The sequence below is a fragment of the Nuphar pumila genome, chromosome 6 (assembly GCF_984573655.1).
Source record: "Nuphar pumila chromosome 6, dmNupPumi1.hap1.1, whole genome shotgun sequence".
NCBI lineage: Eukaryota > Viridiplantae > Streptophyta > Magnoliopsida > Nymphaeales > Nymphaeaceae > Nuphar > Nuphar pumila.
In genome coordinates, this window is record NC_143254.1 from 109,313,071 (window position 1) to 109,340,968 (window position 27,898).

Sequence of the window (27,898 nt, forward strand, 5' to 3'; positions counted from 1 at the left end):
TCCGAAACCCTCGTGAACTTTTTTTTTTTCTTATAAATAATAAATTAGTAAAGATAAAAGCATAAGCCGAGATAGGCATGACAAAATATTTTTAGCTTCATAAACTTTTTTAAAAACTCTAACATTTTGATCGTATGAAAAGAAGTAATAAAGTAAGAGAAGCTCGAATATTGACGCCATCAAATGTTTTGACTTGTTATTAATTTATTCATTTAAAAATAATATTTGACTTTCTATTTTTTTTTGTACTTTTTAATGACGAGAACCCTTGTCGAAGCATGAGCAAAAACGCTCATGTTGCTACATATTGGCTTGCGCATAAAGATGACATTGATGAGAATCGAACCATTACTGACAGTCTAGCAGCCATGACCGACCCCCATTAAGCCAACCTTGGAGCAGTGCTCGGTGACTTTGTGTAAATTTCTTAATGCTTACGGGAAGTAGTTTTTAGTGGGCTCACGTTCTTTTCGTGGAATCTATTCCTTTTCCTTCTTTTTTTTTTTATTTTCTTTTGTTTTATATTATTTAAGATTTCGACTGAGGGAGGGAGAGTACTGAGTAGTAGAGCAGGTCAAGGTCGGGCGGATACGATCCAGATCCGACTCGAGATCCGGTTCGATGTCCACCGCTGCCGACGTGTGAATCTCCACGTCATCAGTCACGTGGCAAAAGGTACAACGGCGGCAAGGTAAACCAGTGGGCCTCCTTCGAAATTTTATTTTTTAAATTCTATTTTTATGGCGTCACTATAAATACGTTCCGTCGCCCTCCTTTCCTCTCAATTTTCTGTATTACGTCTCCTCTTTTTGAATTCCTCGAGGTCGGCTATTTCTTCAACTCTAGAGGGTCGTCGTCGTTTGGAGAGATCAAAGTCGGCTGCCGACTTGTGGCGGGGCACGAAGAGTCGGCGAGTGGCGTTTCGATCATTCGTTGAGAAGGCAGCGCGAGGGATCTTCTACGGTTTCCGTGTTTCGATCTGTAAGTTTCTCGTTTTTTCTGATGAATTTGTGCTTATTCCTTCGAAAAATTAGGGGATTCTCGGTTTTCTCTTGGATTTGTGGTCTTTGCTTGAGAAATGGAAGCGATTTGATGGGTTTTCGTGTTAGTATGTTGAATGTATGAGGTTTTCTGAGGATAGCGTTTCCGACGGCTTCCTTCTTTTGTTGTTTCTGGAGATTCTTTTGTTGCTATGCGGATTTGAAGAGATATTTCTCGCGTTCTTGTAGATTTTGAGGCGTTGTGATCCTTCGTCGTGAAGGTAGCGCGAGAGATCGTCTAGGGAGGCAGCGACTTTGTAGTTTCGATCTTTTAAGTTTGTCTCTTTTTGGTGAAATTAATGCCATTTACGTTTTCTTTCCTCGAAAAATGGAGGAGATGCGGGTTTTCTCGTGAGTTTTTTGTTATCCACTGGAGAAATTCATGCGATTTGATAGGCTTTCATCTTAGTGTGTTGAATATCTGACATTTTTTGAGGTATTTACGGAAACCCTATAAGAAAAAACACAGTAAGCCTTTCTTTTTCCCCAACTGTCCCCAAATATTCAGTAGCACAACAAGAATCTTTGACTCCAAAGGAAATCTTCGCGTCTATCTAATTGATCAACAGATCCTCCAGACAACCAAATAATCACGCAAAACTCATTTCTCTCCATAAATCCCCAAATTTCAAAAAATAAACCACAAGTCACAGCCATCCGCCTAAACATCTACAAGCTATGAAAAATGTCTCCCCACGTCCACAAAGCAACAAAACAATCACCAGAAAAGAAAAGAAAAGAAAAGAAGCTATCGGAGACGCTCACGATCCACAGAACACTAAACCCACATCAAACTAGAATATCCCAAGTCATCCCAGTTTCTTGGTAAAAAAAAAAGTCATCCCAGCTTCCTTTCAAAATGGGTGCATCCAAACACCATAGTTCTAAAAATTTCCTGTCAACTTGGGGTTTTTTGTTTGCTTCTTCTGATCTCTTTAATTTTCTATTATTTTGTTTAGAGGAGGAAGCCATAGCGTCGTTCTCTGAAAACAAAAGTAATCTTCTTGCCAACTATTGGTTCTTTGAGGAGAGCCTCCTATTTTGTTGGCGTAGATGAGAAATTTGTTTTTTCTTCTCTTTTCTTTTTTTTTTCTTTTTAATTTTGTGAATTTCTCTTTCTGAATATTTGATAGAATCTCAATCTTTGTGGAATAATTAGCAATCTTATGAAGCTTTTGGAAATGTGCGTCGTTTTTTAAAGTTTTAAATTTGACTTTAGTTTGAAAGATCGGATTTTGGTCTTTCATTGTTTCAATAATTCCTTACATCTTTCCTTAAAGACATGCATTTATGCGGTCTGTTAACTTGACAATGTGAATCTTCTATGTTGGAATAGCTTCCTTCAGTTGTCATCATTTTCCAACAAATCATTCATATTTTATTTTTTTCCCCAAAAGTTACCAGAAGCATCTTAGGTAGGTGGGAAGCGTGCTTCCCAGAAACTCGCTTTGGAAGCAGAATACTCCTTGCTTCTGAAACTTCATGGGAATCTTGATTCTCCCATGCTTCCCCCACGCTTCGTCCATGCTTCCCTACAAGCTTCTTATATGCTTCTCTCATGTTTTGTTTTCATGTTTTTCATGTGTTTCCTCTCACTTCCCATGTGCTTTCTCTAAATTGGTAACTATCATTGTTAGATTTTAACAAAAATTTAATTATTACACTAAAAAATCATGAAATACAAGGGTAGTCATTTTTATTTTAGTTTTTATTTGCTTCCTGTTTGCTTCCTATTTAGTTTCCATATTGCTTCCTTGTTTATTACTGTTTTGCTTTTAAATTGATTCCTTGCTCCTCGTTTCTTGCTCCCTATAAATTTCAAAATGTCCCGTTTCTCGCTTTCTATAAATTTCAAAATGTCTCGTTTCTCGCTTCTACTTCCCATATCATTTCCCGCTTCTGCTTCTTTGTTTGGCAACCTTGCTTTTTCCTTTACGAATTTTATTCCACTAATGATGAAAACAACAAAGAAACCAGAGAATATGAAGATCCAAGGAACTCAGATTACTTTATTCAGAGCCCATTTTATTAACCACTTGTATGTTGGTGTACTTATTTGTTCCTAGGCTGCTTTAAAAGATTATGTGGTAATTACTAATTTTATTTGTGTTTTGCCAGATAAGTAAAGAGTTGAAAATGGAAGTATTATTGGTGACAGATAATGCCATTCTGCCTATCAATGCGATTTTGTCAACAATTTGTGAGATTGAAAGTAAAAAAGTTGAAGAAGTAAATGTGTCAGCAATTACTCAAGCTTCTTTTCTAAATGGTGAGCACTGAGTTTGAGTTTTCAGGTTGTCGTTGTGTTTTGATCTTAAAAAGTTCTTGGTTCATTTATATGATTTTGGCAAGAACTTTTCCCAATGCACACTCAACTGAAAAAGTCGGTGAATGAATTCCTTTGAGAAACTGTGTTGTAATGCCATCCGTAAGAAAACTATTGTGCAAGCATTGCCAACAAAGAATAGGGATCCAAATTCATTTTGCAAAATCTGAATCAATTTGGATGGTATACCTTTTTCTACTTTCTTCCTTTTTCAGTAAAATAATCCATCATATTGGGGTAATATAGAAAACATCAATATCTATGCATGACCATGAAAGATTCTTTGGTGTCTGTGATCTGCCTCACTTGATGGCTTTCATTAATCAATGCTGCTTGGCCCCTTTACTGCTTTTTTTTCCTATCCAGATGCTTTTAGTTGCTAAGGTGTACGCAAAATAGTATTAAACTTTGTCAATGAGGTTACTTACCTTGTATAAGACTTTCTGGAGGGACATTACTTGACTGGTTGATTTCAAGCTGCACGGGGTCAGTGGACTTGGTTAAACTAATTTATGCTAAGCAAAATTATGTTAGAGACCTTTCTAGGCCTTTTTTACTGGAGGTGGACAGAGATTTGGTCCCTTGCTAAGTTAGAATTTTGCAGATTATTCCTGTAGAACTGTTGGTGGCCACTGCAAATGAAGCTGTGGATGGAAAGACCACGATTTTGCTGGTCTACTTTTCATTGAATTCAGAAAAGCAATGTGGATTTTTTCAAAGCATTTGCAGATTAATCTTTTGTAAGGCTTGGACATTAGACCTTGATCTTTTTCATCTTTTTTTGTGTCGTGTATGAAGGATCTCTGAATCATGTGAGAAGAAGAGGCAAAAAATTGGTCAGGTCCACCATCTACGTTTTGTATTTAAGGCCAATTTCTACTTGCACTCTGTCATGGATGAATAAGGGATCTGAAGACTGTTTTTTAAGATTCCATTATTTCTCTCGAGCCAGCAAGGCTGCAACCATCATTTCCAAATATCTCAAACTTGATTTTTGAGAACTAAAATGGATAGGTCAGGCAAGGCAAATATAAATAGTTGCTGGAGAACTTGAAGTGCCAAAATAGTGCGTGGTTGATTCATTATCAGAAAAGCACAGGCTGATCCAACACCAAATGAAGGCCTCTTGTCTTTAGATTTTCAACTCTGTTGCATCTTATCTAAAAAAATGAGCTATCTGGCACTTCCCGTGCCCTAGATTAAACCTTTTTGGGAGAAGTTCTACACCTGGTATGGAAAGGCTTTATCTAAAGATGAAACAGTGTACTGTCCCAACTCCCAAGCTGCTAAATCTGTATACGATCCTGTTATTATTCTAAACTGGATTGTCTTTTTAGACAATTCTTTAAAGATATCGAGTTTGCAATTCATTGCCCTTTAGATTTCTTCATTACTGTGCCATGCTCTGTATCCAGACCAGCAACCTTCACCATACAAAGTCATAAACCAGCCTTTATATTGATGGGCAGGGTTCAAACTTCAACCAGGGTCTTTGGGCTGCACAACCTATGACACCGTAGAAGAAAAGAGAGACACTTCCACAGTTTACCTTCCCACTTTCCATACCTTGAGCCTCTTCTCCCTTTAGATTTCTTCATTACTTTGCCATGCTCTTTATCCAGACCAGCAACCTTCACCATACAAATAGTCATAAACCAGCCTGAATATTGATGGGCAGGGTTCAAACTTCAACCAGGGTCCTTGGGCTGCACAACCTATGATACCGTAGAAGAAAAGAGAGACACTTCCACAGTTTACCTTCCCACTTTCCATACCTTGAGCCTCTTCTCCATTTATTAATTACTGTTCATTTCCGTGGCCAGTGCACCAAACCATGTTTCAATTTCATTAGATTGAACCAACAGGAAGGTTTGGTACTTTATGTCCACCACCATTTTGCATCTTGGGATTTATTGACCAATCTAAGATTTCTTATTCCTAAATGACCATTTTGCAAGTAATGCTTTGTTGTGCAACCAAATATTTCATTCAACTTTGCAACTTCAAATCAAATGTGAATAGCTTCCGAATCTCCTAATAATGTATGAGTTAGTGACACTGTGATTTCTCAAAAAACTCATTGCTTGTTTAATTTGATGACACCTAGTTTGGTACTTGCATTTTTCTTTTCTGTTGTAAGTACAACCGTGTGAAGTTTTGCATGAGAATTAGAATTAGTCCGGCCTGTTTGTATAGACAACTAACTTGGTGAATGCTCACCGGTTACAGGGTGGTTGCCAGTTGAATCTTCATCCTTAGACATTGTCGTGTTGTTGGAGGGGAAAACTGAGGTCCAAGCAGGTCAATGGCTAGACGAGATTGTTAGAGCATTGAAAGATGGTGGGAAGGTCCTTGTGCAGAATATCCTACAGCCGATGGGAAAATCTGAAGAGGTAATATATTTTCTTTATGAATTTCAACTAGGATGGGTAACTTGAGACTGTGCCCACTGGCATAGTTTAATTTGCATATGCTTCCATGACCATGCTGAAGGTGTCAGTTGAACTCGGAGATGCTAATATCCACGGGTAACTTGGGTTGAACTGATGCAGCTATGCATATCGTTCAAGATTGGCTTGAGTTTTTTCTGAGCAAAGTTGGATCACATGGTTTCTTGTTGCAATTATTGGATAATTTGTGTCATCGTGCTGGTTGTTAATAGACATGGGAGTGTATTTGGGTGTCGGAGAATCCTCTTCAGGCCCTTTGTTGTTATTAGGTTGTCTTTGTCCCCAGATTGGAGGATTCCTGTAGACAGACAGAAAATGGATATGCCAATCCTCATTGGCATATGGGAAGTTTTTGGTGGAGATTCCTGGGAAACTTCTGGCTTAATTTTCTCTCAATCTTCTTGTCAAGATTGTTGTTGGATTGTCATTGCTCATTTTGGTTCCAAACGGAACATACTGAAACTGCAATTGCAATGGTATATCTATTCCAGTGGTTTCAAATTATTTGTTTGGGGGAGGTATGAAACATATTATTTGAGCATGGATGGGTTAACTTCTGCAATGTTCCACACTCATGCGGATGCTTCCGGTGTTTTGCTAAGTTCTTGCCATATTCTTGGTGTAATTTTTGAAAGGTATTTTTTTGCAGGTGCATGCCACGTTAGAACGCAAACTGCTTATGGCTGGCTTTCTTGAACCAGAAGTTCTTAAACTGAGATGGCTACTACGGGGAGAAGATGCTCAATGCTTGACGGTATAAAGTGCACCAGCAATACGCGCTGTGTTTTCCTTTAATCCGTTAAATGCAGCTTCTTTTGGGTTGGAAATTGTTCGGCTTTGTTGTTTAGCTTAGCTGTTGCACTAATGTTATGGCTGGCAGGTGAGAGCCAAAAAGCCTTCCTGGAAAATTGGTTCATCATTTTCCATTAAGAAGGCCACAAAGATCTTTCCCAAGGTCCAACTAGATGGCGATCTCATCGATGAGGATAGCCTCTTAACTGAGGAAGACTTGAAGAGACCCGAACTGCCAATTGGTCAGTTTCATAAATTGTGATCACAGGATCTGACATTAGTTATGTCAAACTTGATTTGATTCTTTAGCATTTCCCATGCAGAGGGGGATTGCGAAGTTGGAAGCACTAGGAAAGCGTGCAAGAATTGCGTGTGTGGTCGTGCTGAAGCAGAGAAAAAGGATCAAAAGGTGGTGCTGACTGGCGAGCAATTGAACAATCCTCAATCTGCTTGTGGGAATGTAAGTTTTTATTTCTTATCCTAATTTTGCGAACATATGTGCTGCCTTTGGTTACTCATTTATAATGACTGTATGACTTCTTCGTGGTTGCTAACATTGTCTTACACAGTGTGGTCTTGGAGATGCATTTCGTTGCGGTGGATGTCCCTACAGGGGTCTGCCTCCTTTCAAAATTGGGGAAAAGGTGGGAAAATTTTGTTCTTAATGTACTCTCTCCGCTTTTCTCCTTCCTTGAATTAATGATTCACCCCATGTGATTTGAGTAAACTTCTATTTACAACTGTGATGTTGTTGCAGGTAGCAATCCCTGGAAACTTCCTCGTGGCTGATATCTAGAAGATGAATGACTGAGGTGGATCTGCGGATTACAGTTTCCCCCCAAAACTGAGGGTTACAACTTTATCGCATACGCTTCTTTTACTGGTAGCACATTAAGGAAACTATTTTTAATGTCATGAACTATTTTTTAACGGATGAACCTGAGAAATGAGAAGCACATTAAGGAAACTATTTTTATGGTTGCTTGAACATCATATCTTTTTTGGCAAATCACTTTTTGTGCCTAGGTTGAATCATTGGGAGGTTTTTTTATTCCTTCTGTCTTCAGTTGAAAGATGGCCATTGCTTGACGCATGATGGAAGTCATCCCCTGCTTTATCAAGGTTTTGCGAAAGGTCCATGTCTGATACGTTTTGGTAAACAAGTCCTTACCTTTTCAGTGGTTAGCGCGAACCAATCCTTTTGTTAAAGTGGCTTCAAACTAATCATAGTCGGGCATTTATGGATGGGTGATGCCTTTTATTAGTTTTTCTTCAAAAGCTCATTCATCGAGGGTAAAATAGTCATGTTGCAAGGCTGTTAACCTCAGATGTTTTTTATAATTTTGCAAAAAGCCCTAAAAAAATTGATGTAATCAGGTAAATGGGGGATCAGTTTCTTTGGTCTGGCTGAGAAGAGGTTATGTGGGTGCATGTCCAAATGCCAGTATGCCATTGTTGGTATCTATAGATTTCTCTGATGCAGTCTGTACGTGATCCTGCGATACTGCATGTTGCAATGACTTAGCATTTGCTTTTTGCAGCATACAGAAGCTTTCCATCCCTTAGCTGATATGTGCCTAAACTTTGTCAGATTCTTTGCAGTCTGTTTCTGTGGATGAAATTTGTTCATTTGGAGCCTAAATGGTTAACAGATAAATTTGGTAACCATTACCATGGCGAAGTTGGTGCTGTGCTGCTGGGGATTGTCTTCTTGAACCTTTTGTGCACCAAAAGTGCAATGCCACAGATATGGCATGGTTCCATAAGCATGAATGATTACAGTCAGTGGTAATGGGTCCAGTGGTGTTGATATGATTGGTGACTAGGAAGTTCGGTTTGTGGACCAAAACACTTCCGGGTTTGGTTGGGACCCAGGTGGAACCAGACTTGGATCAGATTTTTGGGTATGGTATCGGGCCTGTACCTAGGTCTAATCAGGTTCACTATAAGAAAACCATACCCGGACCCAATAAGAACTACATGAACCAAGCCCGGATCATACTCGGTAAAACCATAGTTGGGTATTAATTGGAGCTCAGGTCGGGTCCCTGGTCTGGAATAAAATTTCACAAACTATACCTGGGTCCATGTATTAATCAGACCTTTGGGTCTGGATCCGGGTCTTCTTATTTATCACTATACCCGGATCCTATAAGGTTTGGTTCTGGTCGTGTCCGGGTAAATCAGGCCCGTTGACACCCCTACTTGCTGGTTCGACAAGTTGATCAGAGGTGTATTTTGGCTTAAGGCAATGGATGTGTATTTTGGGTATCTAACTCTTGACGCCTTTTAACTTGAATGTCTTCAGCTGACTGACCTAGCCAGGTGTACGGAGCTCATGTGATCCATTGCTTGACTACACAAAAACTAGCAATTAAATGGGCAACTTGGATTTACATCGCTTCATGATCTTAGGCTAGAGTCTGGGTCTGGACATGGACATATGGGGCATGTGTTGGACCTATTGAGAAAAATCATTGGCCCATGAATTTGGTTTTCATCCTTCTAGTGACGCCAAAAGTCATTCTCATATATGATTTTATTCGGTTCTTATTTTATTTAATATAATCACATGATATAGTAATTATCTTGGGAGTGATCATCGCGTGAAAGTTGGTGGGTGTCAGTTGATCAAGTTTTCTAGCTCCAATCGGGTGCTGACCTTTTCATCTCAGGTTGGTGACGGTTGACAGCAGGCCTGGGGAAAAGGTGTTGACCTCTTCATCTTAGGTTCGACTCTCACCGACTCCCACCCGGGGTTTAACTTGTAGGGAAGGGAGCCCATTAAGTGACCTGGTTCTTCTCAACGAGAGTTCCTTCTCATAAACAGAAAAAAAGTTTTTCAGCTTCAACTTTACTCTGCTTTTGATGAAACGCGACCAAAGTTCATGAGCTCCAGAGACACATACTCTGCAAAGGGCAGCCGTTTTTTGACTGAGCTAACTATCGAGACCTTGGGTTATCCATGCTGGTCCGATGGGCTAAGCCGATCCGGCCTGCCATGGGCCAGGTTTGGGCCATGATTTTAGGCTTGGCTCATTAGGTACCGGGCCGAAATCCAGCCGTTATATATGTGGGCCGGGCCCAAGCTGGCCTACGGGCTATCAGGCCAGCTTGATGGGCTTGAGTTATTTATTAATTTTTTAATAATTTATATTTTTTAAAAATTAACTATTACATAGTAACTTGAACAACTATTACTATTTACTTAATTAGTTGCATGAGAACTTGCTATTTGTTAATTATTACTATTTACCTAATTAGTTGCACTAATTAAGAATTAGGTTTTGGTGTGGTACAATGAAAATAAAGCGAAATAAATGGGTTTGGGCCGGGCTGAACCTGGCCCGCTTCACATTGACCCATTGGGTCAATGAGTCTAGCCATGAGCTTCTCTTCAAACCTGAGCCCGTTAAAAACCGGGCCAAAACCCGACCCGTTAGTAAATGGGCTGGGCTGGGCCGGTAGGATGCCCACCCCTACACCTATCAACTATAAAAAGGGTGGACATCGGGCTGACCTGGCCCGATTAAAGTCTGATAGTCCCAAGTCCCACCGGTTAAGTCATAAGCAGCCTTGGTCTGGACCCTAGTCTCGTACTTTTCATATGAGTTGCGCATGTTTTGGGCTGGATTATATAATTGGGTTGGGCCTGACCCAACATTTATTGGGCTTGACCAAAATGCAGCCCGAATCCGACCCAACATTTATTGGGCTTGACCAAAATGCAGCCCGAATCCGACCCAACACAAACCTAGTACCCAGCAAACCATTGGGTGTCCACCCCTGTATAAAAGGATACTCCTTTTTTAAATAATTCGTTACTATTTTTTTTTAAGCGTGGTTGGGTGATTGGACCACACAAAACATGGGAAAATCATTAACGTGTGTAACACTTTTCTATGTAAAACACAAACACAGAAATCGCTAATGCAGGCAATGATTTTCGGACTAAAAGTTAAAAGCACAAAACACAGAAAGTTACTGCACGCAGAGCAATTTCTGTGTTTTGTGTGACCTGAGTACTTTCTAAAGTAAGTACTCGGGTCCGATCATTGAATCTGCTCTCTACATTGGAATGGATGCCTCAATTGATGCATTCTTAAGACATTAAAAAGTTGATAGTAGAGATCATATATATATTTAAAAGAAAGCTCGGGTTAGAATGATCCCTACCAGTTATACAATGATACCATTAGGATTCTAACTTGCAACATCCCAACACAAGGGGGCCTTTGTCACCATTCATTTGGAAAAGGGCAACACCAATCTCCTCTTTGGTCATAGGTTGAGTAAGAGAAAATTTCTCTGAGTCATTAACCTTAGGACCCTCATGAGCAAGGACAGGGAACATAACTCCACACTGTTTAGAAGTCCCTCCCCGCATGATGCATATCATCAATCACACAAAAGTTCTCGCCATCATGCTCAATGGTGTGAATAGTGTTTTTGAACCCCGCCTTCTCTGAACACAAGAATGAAAGAAGGAGCTGTTAGCATCTCCATGGTCATCTTCCTTTAATGCAACTGATAGATCCTGACGCAGTATATATAGTGGCTGTATCCTGACCCCATTTGCCATATTGTGGGCATTAACATGCATCAATGCGCTCCCTAATGATATTCACTTTATGTTCGATCCATAGGTCAGGCTTGACCAAACCCAGCTCATGAACCCGGTCAAGCATGTGCACTAACCGGGCCAATCTAGGTTGCCAACCCATTGTCCAGCCCTGCGTGTGCGTATTCTTCATTAGACAATGGCCACATGCATGTCATATATTCTTTTTTATGATGAAAAACCCTCACCGAAGAGAGGGAAAGGGGCCTCACACCCACCCTGCCTTATGTGACCCACCTCTGAAAGCTACAAACACACACGTACATCAACATTGTTTGATCCAGGGTTTGGTTATATCTATCCTAGTGGATATATAAAATTGATGGGTGGATTCATCAAATGTACCATAATCATTTTTTGTACAAGTATAAATCAAGAACAATGAGATCTATAAAAGAGGAAATCCTAAGTGATATAAAAGCATAAATGGGGGTGCCAAAAGATTGTTTCTTTATTTTTTTAAAATGATATTCTTAATATGTATTTAGGCATGTGCTTATATAATTGTTTGGGCATGTGCATTTTTTTGTGTTACATACATAGCATGCTAATTTTTATAAATCTCTTCCTCTAACTTTGCTTTCTCAGCTTTGCAGTAGCCATTTGATCTCATAACTCTCCATATAATGAATCTCGTCTCTCTTTGGCCTTTTAGTTCTCCAACAGTATTTGGTTTCATCTCTCTCTCTCTCTCTCTCTCTCTCTCTCTCTCTCTCTCTCTCTTTCTTTCTCTGTATAGTCCTAAGTTTCCAATTCAATTTCCAAACTTCTAATTAAGAAAAAAAAACTAGTTCTCCAACAGTATTTGGTTTCATCTCTCTCTCTCTCTCTCTCTCTCTCTCTCTCTCTCTCTCTCTCTCTCTCTCTCTCTCTCTCTCTCTCTTTCTCTGTATAGTCCTAAGTTTCCAATTCAATTTCCAAACTTCTAATTAAGAAAAAAAAACTATCCTTATTAAAAGTTTGTCATTGAAACTCTTGCTCTTTTTCTCTTTATTTTAGGTAACTATTTTACCATCAATTTTCTTACAATTTTTATACTTCTCCTCGTCCCCTAAACCAACTCTCTCTCTCTCTCTCTCTCCAACCATCATTATGTTCTCTCCACCCTTACATTGAATTATCATCTAAAAACAAAGAAGCTCATATATTTCTTTTTATTCCTATATTTGGTTATGGGATACTATTGTTAAAAACTGATGGTTCACATACTATTTTATAAGAGCATAGCACAAGTTTGCACCCACTCACACACATGTACACATGCCACACAAGTTACATGCAATCAATGGCAAAAAAAAAGATACATGCAAAATTTATCGAGAGAGCTAAACCCACTTTAGATGATTGCTTTTGTTCATATTAAATGCTACACAATTTAAGACATTGCAACCAATTGTTTATATATATATATAATTTAGTGATATTGAATGCACAAAATGATTAAGTCTAAATCACCTTAGAGTTGGACTTGGTTTATAAAGATTTATATATGATTTTGTAGCTATTTGGATCAGCCTATAATCACCCTATTTATATTTTTGAGCCCCTTATACTTTTTTTATGAAGATGGCAAAATCTTCTTGTTAGTGACATGAACCAAAATAAATATGAAGGTGGTTAGGCCATTATAGATTATAATATATTGGGGGCTCCGCTCCTCACCTTATGTTAAGACATTGCAAGTTCGAATCCCAATGGTATGGTCCTAACCCCATCTTTCTCTGTAAAAAAAAAAGATCATAATATATAATGCATTTTGGTTATATAGATTATAATACATATTCTATAAGATCGGGATCTACAATTAAGTTATATATATTAAAAGGGTTTTCAAATCCAAGTTGGTTTATGGCCCATAGAAATTGGGTCATGCTAGATTTGATAAATTTTTTTAGATTTGGGTAGGGTGAAAACATATCTGGTCATAGCATATGTTCACTGCGATGTGAGCCAACATCCAAAAATATCCAGCTGGTACAATATGCACTAGCTGCTCCTACCAGACAAGCTGAGCCCCCTGCTGGTATATAGTAGAGATCATATTTACCAAGAAGTAAAATAGATACAGTATCACAGGATTCATTTTTTAAACTTATTGCAAAAGCATGTGAGAAGTGAAAGAGTAATCATGACGAAACAATGGATAAACAAAAGAGAGGAGTGAGAAATGAGGAAGAAGCGAAAATTGAAAAAATAAGATGAAAAAAACAAAAAAAACAAACAAAGGGAAAGCAAGGGAGAAATTAAGGGAATCAAGTTAGAAGAAAAAAAGTAGGAAACAAAAAGGAAGCGAGTTTCCCACGCTTTCCGCTTCAAAAGCATGATTCCCCAGTTATGGAGGCACATTCTGAAACTACGGCAGGGATAAATAACAAAAAATGCCCTTTAAAATTTCATGTTTTAAATTGATAGTTTATGAAAATAGAGATGAATATCATAACAAAGAGATAAAATTGATTTATTTTGCTTGTTCCATGAATTCATGAGGGAAAAAAGTAGTTCAGAAATTTGACAAGTCAACTTGTGACTTTATATCCAAGTCACGAAATCGGTATGACTTGGTTAGGACTAAACTTTGATCTTAACGATGATTTGGTTGAATGAGTTGAGTCTTTTTTTTTTTTAATTTATAGCACATATGAATAAATAAAAAAAATGAATATGTTATTGGAAAAAAGTTTTTGTATTTATATTTATATCGTGCATAGTTTTTGTTTCATCTAAAAGATAAGATTACTTAACTTTTTTAAGATGAAATTAATAAATCATATAATTATTATTTATATTTATTTAATTAAATAAAAAAAATGACTCACTGAACCTCAGGTGGCAAATATAAAACCCAGTTTCGAGAACGCCAATTACGGTCGCTGGTAGGGGTGTCAACGGGCCTGGTTTACACGGACCCGACCCGAACCAAACCTATAGGATCCGGGTACGGTGATACATGTACTCAGGCATAGTTTGTTTAAATTTTATACCAGACCCGTACCCGACCCAACCCGATTTCCGATTAAGACCCGCAATTTTCAATGTAAAAATGATTAAAATTATGGTTTTACCGAATTTGGTTCATGTAGTTCTTATCGGGCCCCGGTATGATTTTTCTTATAGTAGACCTGATTAGACCCGGGTATGGACCCGATACCATACCTGAAAATCTGATCCAGTTCCACCTGGGTCCAAACCAAACCCGACCCGTTGACACCCCTACTCGCTGGAAACTGGAGTCCACGGTGACCAAGTTCTTGAACTCCAAAATTTATGTGAAAACAAACGCAATCTTCGGTGTCCATGTCCAGCTACGAGTCAACCGCCCCTACTACGCAAGGAACAAAAGCAGAGCGTCTGCTTTTACACATACCGTTTGTCAATCCAGTCTGTTCAAACCAGACATTGGACAAGCGACGATCTAGGAAGCCTCGAATCGCCAGGTTGTTGTACGTCTCTCTCTCTCTCTCTCTAGAACATCACAAGCTGTCTTTTTTGGTAACAGAGATCTTTTGCAAGTTGACGTAATTATGTTTTTTGGGCGCTAGAAAATATGGGTTTGGCTATTTTTGTTGTTGTCGAATTGGTTGCAGTTTCTGGGATTCTTTCCTCTTGTTGTTCTTTACGGACATCATGACCCATCATGGGTGAACTTAGTTTTTGATATGCATAATCCATATATAGGAATTTTAGTTATTAGTTTGTTGAAGAAGGAATACATGAGGTGATTCATCACTACTCTTTTGTATTGTGCTGGATTGACATTGTTCTGTAGAAAAAGGAGATTTAGCTCGGTTTTAGGTTCTAGAGATATCATATTTCAGGATTGAAGAAGACCCATCTTTTTTTTTGGTTTGATGCTATTATTGTTGCCATCGTTATCTACATGGTTATCATTAAACGCATGTTTGTGGATGATTGGCTTCCTCATTTTTCTTTTGGTCTTTTCTGATGGTGTGCTATAGTTCATCTTCTCTGCTATATAGCAAAATTTGATGGATACCCTAGACCACTTTCCGTCCTCTAAAGGATAGCACTCAACAGTGGCGTAGCTAGGATTCATGTGAGGGGGGGGGGGGCAAACAGGGGTGTAGCAAAAAAAAAATTTGGTGTGATAGTCGGGTGTTCGGTGGCAGCGCCCCCGATTTTTTTTTGAGATAAAAAAAAATGGCTACAATTATTAATAAAAATCTATTTCATATGGACAAATCAAACTATTTGCTGCAGTCAGGGTTGGGCTAGGACTGGACTGGGCTAAAAAAATGGATAAAAATCTATTTCATATGGAATCAGGGCTGGGCTAAGACTGGGCTTTTAAAAATTATTATTTTTTTAACTGTTTCGGGAGGCAGGACTGGGCTACAGCCCAGTACTGCCCCCCCCCCCCCCCCCCAGCTCCGCCTCTGCACTCAACAATGGATGGGGCTTTATATTTACCTGTCTTGCCTTAGCACCGTCTGTGTTGGGAATGGTTGGTGGATTGTATATGGAAGTTGTGGTTTCAGAGTGAAAACAAAGTGGTTACTTTCTTAAACTCTAACATGAACTCATATGGATGGAGAAGAAGGAATGCCAATTAAAACAGGGAGCTCTTAAACTATTGTAAGCACTTGCAGGATATTTAGTGATCTGGGATTGATTGAATTGATATGTTACCCTTAATGGATTTCGGAGTCTTAGGACCTGTCAGATGATAAAAATAGGCGAGTTATGTGATTTGAGTATTGTTTACATGGCAATTGGCCGTAGCTGTTCCTTACTCATACACATCCTTGTTGATGATACCTCAACCAGGAGCTAATCTTATGTTTGATGGTTTTAGTTTGTGAAGAGTGAGTTACCATTTTAATTTTGTTGGATTAAATACTGCTATATTCATTTAACAATTGTCAGCCACAATGTTATACTGTTGCTAAGGTGAATAACTTCAACTTCTGAGTAATGTGTTAAGTTTTGCGCTACAAGTCCTGGTATTTCTGTCAAAAAGTGCCTTTCACAGTGAATGAAATAGATATCTCTTGAGACAAATCGTCTTCTTGGGTATTTTCTATACACTTTGCTTCATCAATACCCTAACTTTTCATTTTATGCACCTCATTCTGTTAGGACTTTCCATCTAAGCAATCTAATTTTCCTACTGCTTGTTGGACTGTATACACCTTCTTGTCTGTGTTTCCAATCTCTACCTTGAATGCTACTTCTGAGCTACCATGTTCATTCCATAAGTGATGCTTTGACCTGAATTGCCCAAACCAGTAAAACACCATGTTTATATAACAAGTGGTAGCAACATCTTCTGCATCGCAAACCAACTGGATGTTCCAGATGGAAAATGCCATAGCATTTTTGAGACAGTCCTGAACTTCTTGCAATATTTGACATGAGCTTGGATGGCTCTTGACCAACTCTCACAGAGCTCCAACTTAGTTTTTTTTCTAATACTGCCCTTATACAACACTGATCTCTTTAAAATCAACTATCCAATATTATAACCTCATGATCCAAGGTATAATAATGGCCAATCGGAATGGCCTTTTTTTTAACATTGCAAGCTCCATTGTGTTCACAAGCGCCGCACAGAAGCACCTAACTTTGAGGTTGTAAACTCTGCATCCATTATCTGACATTACTTTTAAAGGTCTCAGGGTCATTCGTGGCAATTCTTCTGGAGATCCTGCCGAAGAGCATGTGAACAACAAAGATATCAAATGCATTAGTTTGTGAAATTCCACAGTGAATTGGGGTCGGTACCTGGTATTGTTCCTGTGACTGATTGAGATTTATGAATTTGATGGCTGTGCTGCTTCTTATACTTCCAGTGGAACACAAGTTTTTCTTAGACAGATCTTGAATTATATTCCTGTGTACCTGTACCAATTTGAGTAGTCACAAACTTTAACTGGAAAAGGTGTATAATTGTGTCTACATTCTTTTTCTGAAGTACATTTTTAGGGAAAAATCATAATTTTCCCTTGAGGTATTCTGCTATTGATTTATTCCTCTCAAAATTTGACAATTGCTTTTTCCCACAATTTACTACAAAAACTTCACTAAATACAATAAAGCTTAGCATTTCTACCAACTCTCTTTGTGAACTTCTTCTTACTAGTAGCTTCTCTTTGCATTATTTAGTGATGTACTTCTTCAAAACATTGTTTAAAGAAGGGATTTTTCTCTTTGGCGTTGTTTTTTTTCTTTCCTCTTTAATGATTTACTTCAGTTTAATAAGGTTTTCCAATCTTCCTTATATGCTTCTTATCTCTTTTTCATTTATCTGGGATCCTTGGTAGAACCAGTTTGAGCTTTGTGCCAAAAGTCCTAACTTTCCTGCATATTTCTTTTAGCTGGTGCAAAATAGCATGACCATGGATGGTGTACGGTCTGAGCTCTGTGCAATATGTCCTCATGGTCCTGCATCTATTTTTGAGCTGGTGCAAATAGCATGCCCAAGAACAATATGCAGTTTTGTAGTAAGAAGAGGATCATGAAAGAAGCATCTTTTTAGGTTTTTTTCTTTGAAAATTTCTCCATATTCTTGTTCTTTTTTATGTTTGATCTACAAGTTTTTTAGTTCAATGTTTGTTAAGTAAATCTTGTAGAACTCTTATCGCAAATTTTTTTGATGCATCTTGTTTGGTACATGTACAAGTTTTTCTGGCTTCTTTGCTTGCAATTATTTGGCATTTTTTTGTTACTTAAAGATGTCTCATAAACGTTGTCCACTTATTCTCATGGTATTATCTTACATCTAAATGATTTCAGCACCCAGGTTTGGAGGTAACTCAGTCTGGCCAAGGAGTTATTTTCAGTGCTATCTTGCATTTAATTAGGAAATGCGTGTTTCTATGCAGATTAGACAGGTTTCTGCCTGTGTTAGTCTTTGAGATGGAAGAAGCTAATAGTAGCAATCAGGTGTGTTGTTGTAATACACAAGTTTAACATGAACCATTTTTCAGATGTAGGGGCAAATGGTTCACTTTTCTGTTTTTTTTTTTGGAAGTGTGTTTTGATGTTAAATCAACTTGCTTGAATTTTAATGTTATAACTAGCTTAAATAAAGAAAGTCTCACTTCTTTGTACTCAGGAAGGGCATTATGTGACTCATATACCTCAGAGCCATGAGACTATTTGTTGGGGTTGTGGCTTGTGCCTTATGCTTGCTTCTTTTGCTCCTGTTTTCAAGTGTGGATGGTGTGGAGCTATAACGAACCAAAATCCATTGAAACATGACAGCCGCTGCTGTTTATTGTGGAGAAGAGTGCGGGATCGGTCATTCGTCACTATTCTTATCATATTCATGTTACTAGTGATATGTATGTTGAAACCAGCCACTGATCACTGTTATTGTCATTTTCATGTTGTTGGTGACCAGTATATTAATTATTTATGTTTTCAAAGTTTCAATTAGTCAAGATCAGAGTTACCGGAAGCTTCTTAGATAGGTGGGAAGCCCATTTCTCGGAAACTCGCTAAAGAAGCTACATACTCCTCACTTTTGAAACTTGACGAGAATCTCGATTCTCTCACGTTTCTCCTATATTTTCCATACACTTCATTTATTCTTCTTATATGTTCTCTTTACTTTTCATATTTTTTATGTGTTTCCTCTCATGCTTCTCACTCACTTCCATGTGCTTTTTCTAAATTGAGAGTCATCATTTTTATATTTTATTAAAAGTTTAATTCTTACAGTAAAAAATCATGAAATTTAAGAATAATCACTTTTATTTTAGTTTTTATTTGTGTTCCATTTCAATTCCCATTCAGTTCTTATATTGCTTTTTTTATTCCTCGCTTCCTGCTTATACATTTTAAAATGCATCGCTTCTTGCTTCTGCTTCCCACGTCTGCTTGTAATCAAACAAAATTGCACTGTTACAACGCCAATGAAAGGCTACACAAGTGCACGAATATAAAATGGTCACTAATGGACCAATAACAATCTCACACAGGTGATACCGAAAAATCACTCTCACAAAAATAGCACAAGGCTTAAAGCCAAAGGAGAGTTTTATAAACACAAAAAAATGCTTTTGAAAAGCATAGCATACAAGAGAGAGGTGAGGCTCTATTTATAGAGCCTCACCTAATGAATGAGAGGCAGTCCAGCAGACGTTGAACTGCCTTCCAAAAGTCATTTTTATGACCGTTGGGAGGCAGTCCAACGTCTAGTTGGACTATCTCCCAACAGTCAAAAAGGCTGACATGTATAGAATAAAAAAAATAGAAAAAGTAAAAAGTGAACAAAAAATAAAAATTACATTTTAGTCCCTAGTGGACTGTTCTAAATAAAAGGACAGAAATACTCTTGTCAGGTATTTGTATACACTTTAATTTTTACACTCCCCCTTGAAAGTTTGCTAAGAAGATACAAAAATCTAGGCAAAGGAAGAGCTTTGGTGAAGAAGTTTGCAATCTGAAATTCATATTGAACATATGACAATGTAATAGTCCCCTTCAAATATTCTTCGCAAACATAGTGACAATCCATCTCAATGTATTTTGTTCGCTCATGGAAGGTATGATTGCTGGCAAAGTATATGGCACTTTTGTTGTCACAGCATAATTTTGAAGGCTCTGAAATATCAACTCCCATATCTGAGAGTAATGCTCGCATCCACACAACTTTAGTGGTTGTTGTAGCCATTGCCCTATACTCAGCTTCAGTGGAGGATAAAGACACCTTTTGTTGTATCTTGCATCGCCAAGAAATTAGAGAATCACCTAAAAAAACACAAAAACCAATTGTTGAGTGACGGTTATTGGGATCTCCTCCCCAGTCAGAATCAGTATAAGCAATAAGATTTAAAGATGAGGAAGATGATAGGAATATCCCTTTAAAAATAGCTTTTTGGATGTATTGAACTATTCTTAACACGGTACTCATGTGAACTAATGTGGGCGCATGTTGAAACTGGCTGACATTGTGTACAACATGCGTAATATTAGGTCTAAAAATAGAAAGGTACATTAGTGATCCGATAAGTTGTCTATAAGGTGTTGGATCATCTAATAGTACTCCATCTTCAGCTCTCATTTTTGCATTTATCATCTCAGGTGTATCCGCACACTTTGTATCGATGATTCTCGAACGTGCAAAAATATCTGTTGCAAACTTGATTTGAGATAAAATGTATCCCCTTGGCGAGTAAGCCACTTCAATGCACATGAAATATCTCAAAAAACCAAGATCAGTTATATTAAAAGATTTTTTAATCATATCTTTAATTTCTTCAATTTCCTTTTGATCATTGTCAGTAAGAATAATAATAATAGAGGTACCTGTAGATCTTATAAACAAAACAGTGTCAGTGTAGCAGGATTTAAAATCAAATTTCAATATGGTATTACTAAACCGATCATACCATGCTTGAGGAGCTTGCTTAAGCTCATGCAAAGCCTTTTGAAACCGAAGAACCATGTCATTTTCAATAGTCAAACCGGGATGAGGATCCATGTACACTTCTTCAGTTAAATTTTCATTCAGGAATGCATTTTTAACATCTAATTGATAAATAGGCCATTTTCTAATGGACGCTACTGCAACTAAAGTCCTAACTGTGGTTATAAGAGCTACTGGAGCAAATGTCTCCTCATAATCTATTCCATATTCTTGGGAGTATTCTTTTGCAACTAATTGTGCTTTATACCTTTCTAGAGACCCATCACTTTTTGTTTTGATTTTAAAGACCCATCTACAGCCTATAGTCTTCTTACCCTTGGGAAGAGGTTGAATAGTCCAGGTATGAGCTTTATGTAGAGCATCTAACTCTATCTTCATGGCTTCTACCCACTTATCAGTCTTTTTAGCTTCATTGTAGTGAGATGGTTCATGATATGCATGGATAGCTAGAAGATAAGCTCTATAATTTGGAGTAAAAGATTCATATGATACAAATCTATCTAGAGGCCTATGGATTCGTTCAGATCTCCTAACACTAGCTTCCTCGATATTTGTTAATTGATTATATCTTTCTAAGGCACACAGATGCTCCCCAATACTATGTCTAGAATATTGTAAGAGATTTTGGCATGGTTCTCTATCTTCACTAGAGTCATTAATAGATTCGACATTTTTAACGTCATTAACAATTTCATTATTTGATTTAGGTAGTAAATCAAATAAAAAGGCATACTCAGCTTCTTTCTTGGGTTTTTTAAAATCAAATCCATTTTCTTTTCAAGAAAAGTGACATTTCTAGACACATAAAGTTTATCATTTGTTTGATCATAGCATCGCTAGCCTTTTTTATTCTCGGCATATCCAAGAAAAACACATTTTATGGCTTTGGGAGATAGTTTGTTATATTTTTCAAGAAGCACAAAACATTTACATCCAAATACTCTTAGTCTTTTCAAGTCAGGAGAGATTTTAAAAAGTTTTTCAATTGGAGAGTTGTTTTCCAAGACTTGAGAAGACATTCTATTTATTAGGTATACTGCGGTGAGTGCAGTTTCGTCCCAAAATTGTTTTGGAATATTCTTTGAGATAAGAAGAGTTCTAGCAGTCTCAATAATGTGATGATGCTTTCTTTCGAAAAATTCATTTTGTTGAGGAGTCCTTGGACAAGATCGTTGGTGTAAAATTCCATGAGTTTTTAGATATGATTGAAATTCATTTGAGAGAAACTCTCTCTCTGAGTCGGAGCGGAAGACTTTAATATTTGTTTTAAATTGGTTTACAACAAGGTTATGAAAATTTTTAAAACACGAAAAAACTTTTGATTTGAGTTTAAGGAAGAAAATCCAAGTATGTTTACTGAAATCATCTATTAATATAACATAATATGAATACAGGAGCGGGACCCCACACATCCGAGTGCACCAATTCAAAGATTTCACTAGATGAGGAAGTTCTTGATCCAAAAGGTATCATTTTTATTTTACCAAGTATACAATCTTCACATACAAAATCTTTATCTTTATAAAATTTTTCCAAAAATGAAAACTAAGATAATTTGGATATACTTGGATGTCCTAATCTTTTATGCCAAAGATCTAAATTCATGTCTTTGACATGATTACAAAAAGATATTTTTGGTAAACATAAAAAGTCCATATAATAGAGATCTCCTCTTCTATGGCCTTGCTCAATCAACTTCCTTGACTGGAGATCCTGCACCCAACATGCCTTAGATTAGAAGAAGACTTTACACCCATCATCGAAAATTTGAGAAACCGAAAAAGGTTTAAATCTAATTTTGGAATGACCCTTACGTTTGGAACAAATTTTTTTTTGAAGTGTCTTTAAGATTTCTAATGCTTTTGACTTTTAAAGAAGTGTCATCGGCGGTTGACACACATGAAAAGTATGAATTGGTGCAATCGGATAAAAGGGATTCATTATATGTCATATGAAAAGATGCTCCCGAATCCAAAATCCAATTAGACTTACCTGGAGAAGAAGATGAAGAGATGGCGGCACCCGATGTAGAAGTAGTAGCCTTAAGGATATTTGAAACGGCCTCCGCTATTTGGGCAATTGTCAAATCATTGAAATTGCCTTCTTTCTTGATATCTTGAGTTTCTTCACTTAGAGCTGCTACTTTCTTGAATTTGGGGCAATCCGGTCTTATGTGTTCCGGTTCCTTACAATGATGACATATGATTTTGCCCTTATATCCTCCATGATGTCCTTCTCCATTGGTTTTTCGTTCAAAATGAGGGGGTTTATATGTTTTTACAAAGTTTCCGGGTCTTGCCATGGCAAAAAACTCATCATTTGACTTATGCATGCCAAGTCTTGTTTTCTCTTGACAAATTTGTGCAAGAGCATCACTTATAGAAGGAATTGAGGTTCTATGAAGTAAAGAGGATCTAACTTGTTCAAATTCCGTCTGAAGGCTATAAAGGAAAGAGAAAAGATTTTTTCTTTCTATTTGAGCTTTTCTCATTTCAATAGCCGAACCTTCTCATTTAGGTTCTAACATGGCTAATTCATCCCAAATGGGAGATAAAATCCCATAAAAATCTCTCACACTTTTGTCTCCTTGTTTAGCATTACGTACCTTGTCTTAGTGGTAATATAGTCTAGCCATATCCTTTTGAATGAAGGAGTTCTTTAAGAAGATCCATGCATCAAATAAACTTGATAATGTTGGTGGCAATCTTAAATTCCATGGTATTCATAAACCATGAGAGACCAATCTTCCAACTTATCTTAGTATTCTTGTAAAGCCTTTTCCTTTTCTTCTTCGGACAATACTTTGACTTGATCTCCTTCTCTTCTAGTCAACTTGAGTTGGAGTTCACTCGTAGAACCACTAACAAAGCCCCATAGCTTTTTGCCTTTGATGTGATTCTCCATTGCCGTCGCCCACATTAGATAGTTGTTCTCATTTAGCTTGTATGTGATGACGAAGGTGACATCTCTTTCTCCCATAATAAATTGCAAAATTTTGAATAGAGGAGCGGCTAGCACAAGCGTGAAGGGCACAACAACACAAATGATTACTAAGGAAGCCTTCTCAAAGACCTCGCTCTGATACCATGTAATCAAACAAGAGTGCACTATTACAATGCCAATGAAAGGGCTACACAAGTGCACGAATATAAAATGGTCACTAATGGACCAATAACAATCCCACAAAGGTGATACCGAAAAATCACTCTCACAAAAATAGCACAAGGCTTAAAGCCAAAGGAGAGTTTTATAAACACACAAAAATGCTATTGAAAAATATAGCATACAAGAGAGAGGTGAGGCTCTATTTATAGAGCCTCACTTAATGAATGGGAGGCAGTCCAGCAGACGTTGGACTGCCTTCCAACAGTCATTTTTATGACCGACGTCTAGTTGGACTGTCTCCCAACAGTAAAAAAGGCTGACATGTACAGAAAAAAATAGAAAAAGTAAAAAGTGAACGAAAAATAAAAATTACATTTTAGTCCCTAGTGGACTGTTTTAAATAAAAGGACAGAAATACCCTTGTCAGGTATTTGTATACACTTTAATTTTTACACCGCTTCCTAGTCTGACAACCTTGGTCAAGATCTACTGAAATATGGAATTGTTCACCATAACCAATAGTTTCTTGTTTTTCTTTATACATGCCCCTGTAAATTTTACATCATTTTACTTTCCCATACTACTTGTGACTTGAAAAGTTTTCCTAGTTAACTGATGTTTAATTTCTGAAATTCTCAGGTGGTGGTATATGGGCTTCATTTCCATTTGTATTCTCCTTGGGTTATTTATGGGCATCTTTCCATTCTATGCTAACAGTGTTCTTTGCAACTGGCACTATTGTTAGCTTCATATTAGTAGCATTTCGTCATGCTGGGGAACATTCATCTGTCTTATGGGGTAGCTACGAAGTTGTGAGGAAAGATGGACTGGACAATTATACATTTTGTCATTTCTGTAGAAAACCGAAGTCACCTCGGACACATCATTGTCGGTCATGTAAAACATGTGTTTTGGATATGGATCATCACTGCCCTTTTGTAAGAATTCATGCTTATTCAAAACATTATTGTGTTTTATATGGTTTTGAACTGATTTAATGCATTATTTTATTGATGATTTATGGATCCTCACCATGTGAGCAAACGTTTCACTTTCTGCACTCTGTTGTCATCCATTTTGAGGTTGATAATCAACTCCATGATCATGTATCTGCTTACCCTTGCTTTTTGTATAATATTGCTGACATTGATAGGCTTGATCCTACCTGTTGATCTGCCACTACCTAATCTTGGTTAATTTCATAAATCTTTGATTTCTTAACTATCCTGTTTTTAGGCTGAATCAGCTACTTTTGTACCAGGATACTGAATTGAAGATTCTCTTTTTCTCAATTTGTGAAACTGGGAATGTTATTTGGCTGGTTATTGGATCTATATAGTTAGCTTGATGGAGACTTTTATTAGTTTTTGGAGCTTTTGGAGGTGTTTTACTATTATTTTAAAAGACGTCTTTAAAATATTTTGGAATATTTGAATTTTTCGATTGACATACATGTGGTTGCCTCTATTTTGTTCTCAAACTTGTTAATAGCATGATGAATCAGCCCTAGTTTTGTTAGTTTCTCCTGTGGATCTTGTGCAAATGTATTTATAACATGTACCTATTAGTATTGTCAAGGCAATAGCAAGAAGCTTAAAATATGTCCTCTGTGTGCGTGTAGGGTTACATTTTATTGCAAATGTTTGTAGATACAAATGCCTCTGGATCTCTATGGTGTATGTTGTTTGATCCAATCAGACCTCATAGATGGATTCTGCATGTACAAAATAGTAGGGATCAACTTTTGAGTTGTGTTTTTTCGATGAAAAAACATGATTTTATGATCCAGGAAAGTACCACACATTGTAGGCAACGATTTTGAAGCCTTATAAAAACCCATCTATGTGTCGTAATCCGATGATCTAAGAGCTGATTCCCACTAAGAAAAACATGTAGATCACATGTGTAAGGTTAATTTCATGAAATACAACAGAAAAAATGAAAAGAAATGGGCAGTTGTACCCATAAATGACTGTAGCAAATATGGTCTCATATATATATATAATGTCATGTGGTATCATTATTGGAGGGGACCCATCATCTGAAGGGACTTATCAAGGCAAAATGGAAGTCCCAATCATCTTATTTGATTTTATTGACATTTTCTCTCAAGATATGCAATATGATCATTTTCAATCATTTCCTGCAGTTACCATACCTTCCACAAAACTCCTTTCTTTCCTTTATCAATTATCATATAACACAAAATCCATGTTCCTTTGGTTTGTGCCTTGTTACTTTGCCTTGTTTATCATTCCTTTCTTTAGTTCATAATTTGTTTTATTTTTCACATTGGGAAAATCATACATGAAGACCCTAGTCTACCTCAAGTTTCTCTTAGTTGATATGGTCCTCACTGTTTTAGACTGTTTTCCATGTATTGGTTATAAGTTCCGTTCTGAAATCCATGATCTTTGAGTTTCCATGATTTCATTTTTCTTGCTTTCTATAGGAAAAGTAAAAAGCTTCCTTCAGATCTTTTTGTTTGAAAAGTATTGTTAAAGTGCTGCTGCTGCTACCGAGTCTCAGAGGAGAATAAGATTGATATAGTTTCTCTTACATTTTTAAATAGTTGTTCTTCACCATCAGTGATATCTCTATGCTTCAATTATTGCTATTGTTGCATTCTTTTCAAGGAGCTTGACTTTGTTTACTATTTCTGCAGATTGGGAATTGCATAGGAGCAGCAAATCACCGTCTCTTCATCACATTTCTCATGTTTGCTGTTATAAGCAACATTTATGTTTCTTTAATGTCTTTTTATGTTGGTTGGCATGTTTGGCCTCCTCTGGCATATAACTCACATTATCTATTGACTGAACTCAGTGGATCTGTTATTCGAAAATTTTCAGCCGAAATTATTAGTGCTGTAGCAGATGCTGCACTACTTTTGTCACCAAGAGGAATAGCTTTAATTTATTTGTGTGCTGCAAGCTTGTCTGTGGAGGTGGGTATTGGGTTATTGCTGTGGCAGCAGCTCCAGTTCATATATGATGGCAAGACATATTTAGATCACTTGAGTTCGTCGAATGGTGAGGTTGGTGAAAGTGGATGGCACAACATTTCAGTATTCTTTGGTTGCCCATATCCGATTTCAGCAGTGTGGTTCATCTTCGGTTCGTCACATGCTGGGAAGAGCCATTAGAAATAAGAAGCTACAATTTTCCAAGGCTTTGGAGGGTTCCCTAGTAAATGGTGACTGGTTTGAACTGTTTTCTTTACCTATATTGCTGCTTCAACTTTTGCCAATTCTGAAGCCACTAGGAAGATTAACTGACAAGATCTGCCAAACTTCGTCATTCACCAGCCAAATATTGGTGCAGATGATTAGTATTAAAATTTCTAGCTGGAATCCAGTTGGGGTCAGGGTGAATCTTTTTCAACATGTCTGAGGTCCATCTCATGCTTCCAATGGACATTCTGTATTCATCTTTCCTTCTACAACACACCATGATTTTATAAGCAGGAAACCATTAAGAGAAGGGTTTGCATGATTAGCCAACACTTGTTTCAACCATTGATTTTGTGACAATTGATGTTGTCTTGCTCAGTGGGGCTTCAACTTGTATTATGAGCTTTCAACCTTTATTACGGGCTTTCGACCTATATTTTGAGATTTCAATCGGTATTGTAAGCTTTCAACCTGTCCTATGAGCGTTCAGCCTATATTCCAAGCTTTAAACATATATTACAAGCTTTTGACATGTACTAAAGCTTTTGCCTGTTCATAAGCTTTTTTTATAACAAATATGTATTTATAACTTAAAATGCATATGCTCAAGATTTAGATGATTCATATTATAAAATATGTATGTTTTGAATTATGTGATATAATTGATGTATCAAATGTGGATGCATGAAATTATCGATTTTATATACGCATGCTTCAAGGTTTAACTTATGAACATATGAAATGTGATGATAACAGCTTAGATGCATATGAATTGATGCATACATAAAATGAAATATGCAACCATTATTTTGATTATGTGATCAATTAAATATTTTAGCCTAGACAGGTAGCTCATGACCTTGTGATTGGTCGTCTGAATTGATATGTGTTGGTGCCCAAAGTGGTGGCCGATAATTTTGTATTAAATGAATTTGAACATGTTTGTGCTCAAATAGTGGCCTTTGACCACTTGAGCGGTTCACTGTGTTAATGCATTT

General features: G+C 37.3%; 2 protein-coding genes across 12 annotated transcripts; both read left to right on the forward strand.

Annotated features, from left to right (window-relative positions):
- Nucleotides 1-806: 806 nt before the first annotated feature.
- On the forward strand, nucleotides 807-7,598 carry LOC149835644 (anamorsin homolog). Its single transcript, XM_090008653.1, has 8 exons — nucleotides 807-981; nucleotides 3,159-3,309; nucleotides 5,596-5,759; nucleotides 6,466-6,570; nucleotides 6,697-6,850; nucleotides 6,932-7,068; nucleotides 7,178-7,252; nucleotides 7,366-7,598. Exons 2-8 carry the CDS (start codon nucleotides 3,177-3,179, stop codon nucleotides 7,402-7,404), a joined length of 807 nt encoding a protein of 268 aa, XP_089864779.1. The 5' UTR covers nucleotides 807-981; nucleotides 3,159-3,176; the 3' UTR covers nucleotides 7,405-7,598.
- Nucleotides 7,599-14,537: 6,939 nt separating this feature from the next.
- Nucleotides 14,538-27,537, forward strand: LOC149835645 (DHHC-type zinc finger family protein). 11 transcript variants are annotated; one of them, XM_090008661.1, is made up of 6 exons: nucleotides 14,538-14,663; nucleotides 16,866-16,974; nucleotides 17,983-18,132; nucleotides 18,305-18,533; nucleotides 24,368-24,666; nucleotides 26,394-27,537. In XM_090008661.1, the coding sequence occupies exons 3-6, from the start codon at nucleotides 18,106-18,108 to the stop codon at nucleotides 26,871-26,873; spliced, it is 1,035 nt and encodes a 344-aa protein (XP_089864787.1). In that variant the 5' UTR covers nucleotides 14,538-14,663; nucleotides 16,866-16,974; nucleotides 17,983-18,105; the 3' UTR covers nucleotides 26,874-27,537. The 11 variants fall into 11 exon arrangements, with proteins under 11 accessions (XP_089864787.1, XP_089864790.1, XP_089864782.1 ...); XM_090008664.1 differs by having other exon boundaries at nucleotides 16,866-16,963; XM_090008660.1 differs by having other exon boundaries at nucleotides 14,592-14,669.
- The last annotated feature ends 361 nt before the right edge of the window (nucleotides 27,538-27,898 follow it).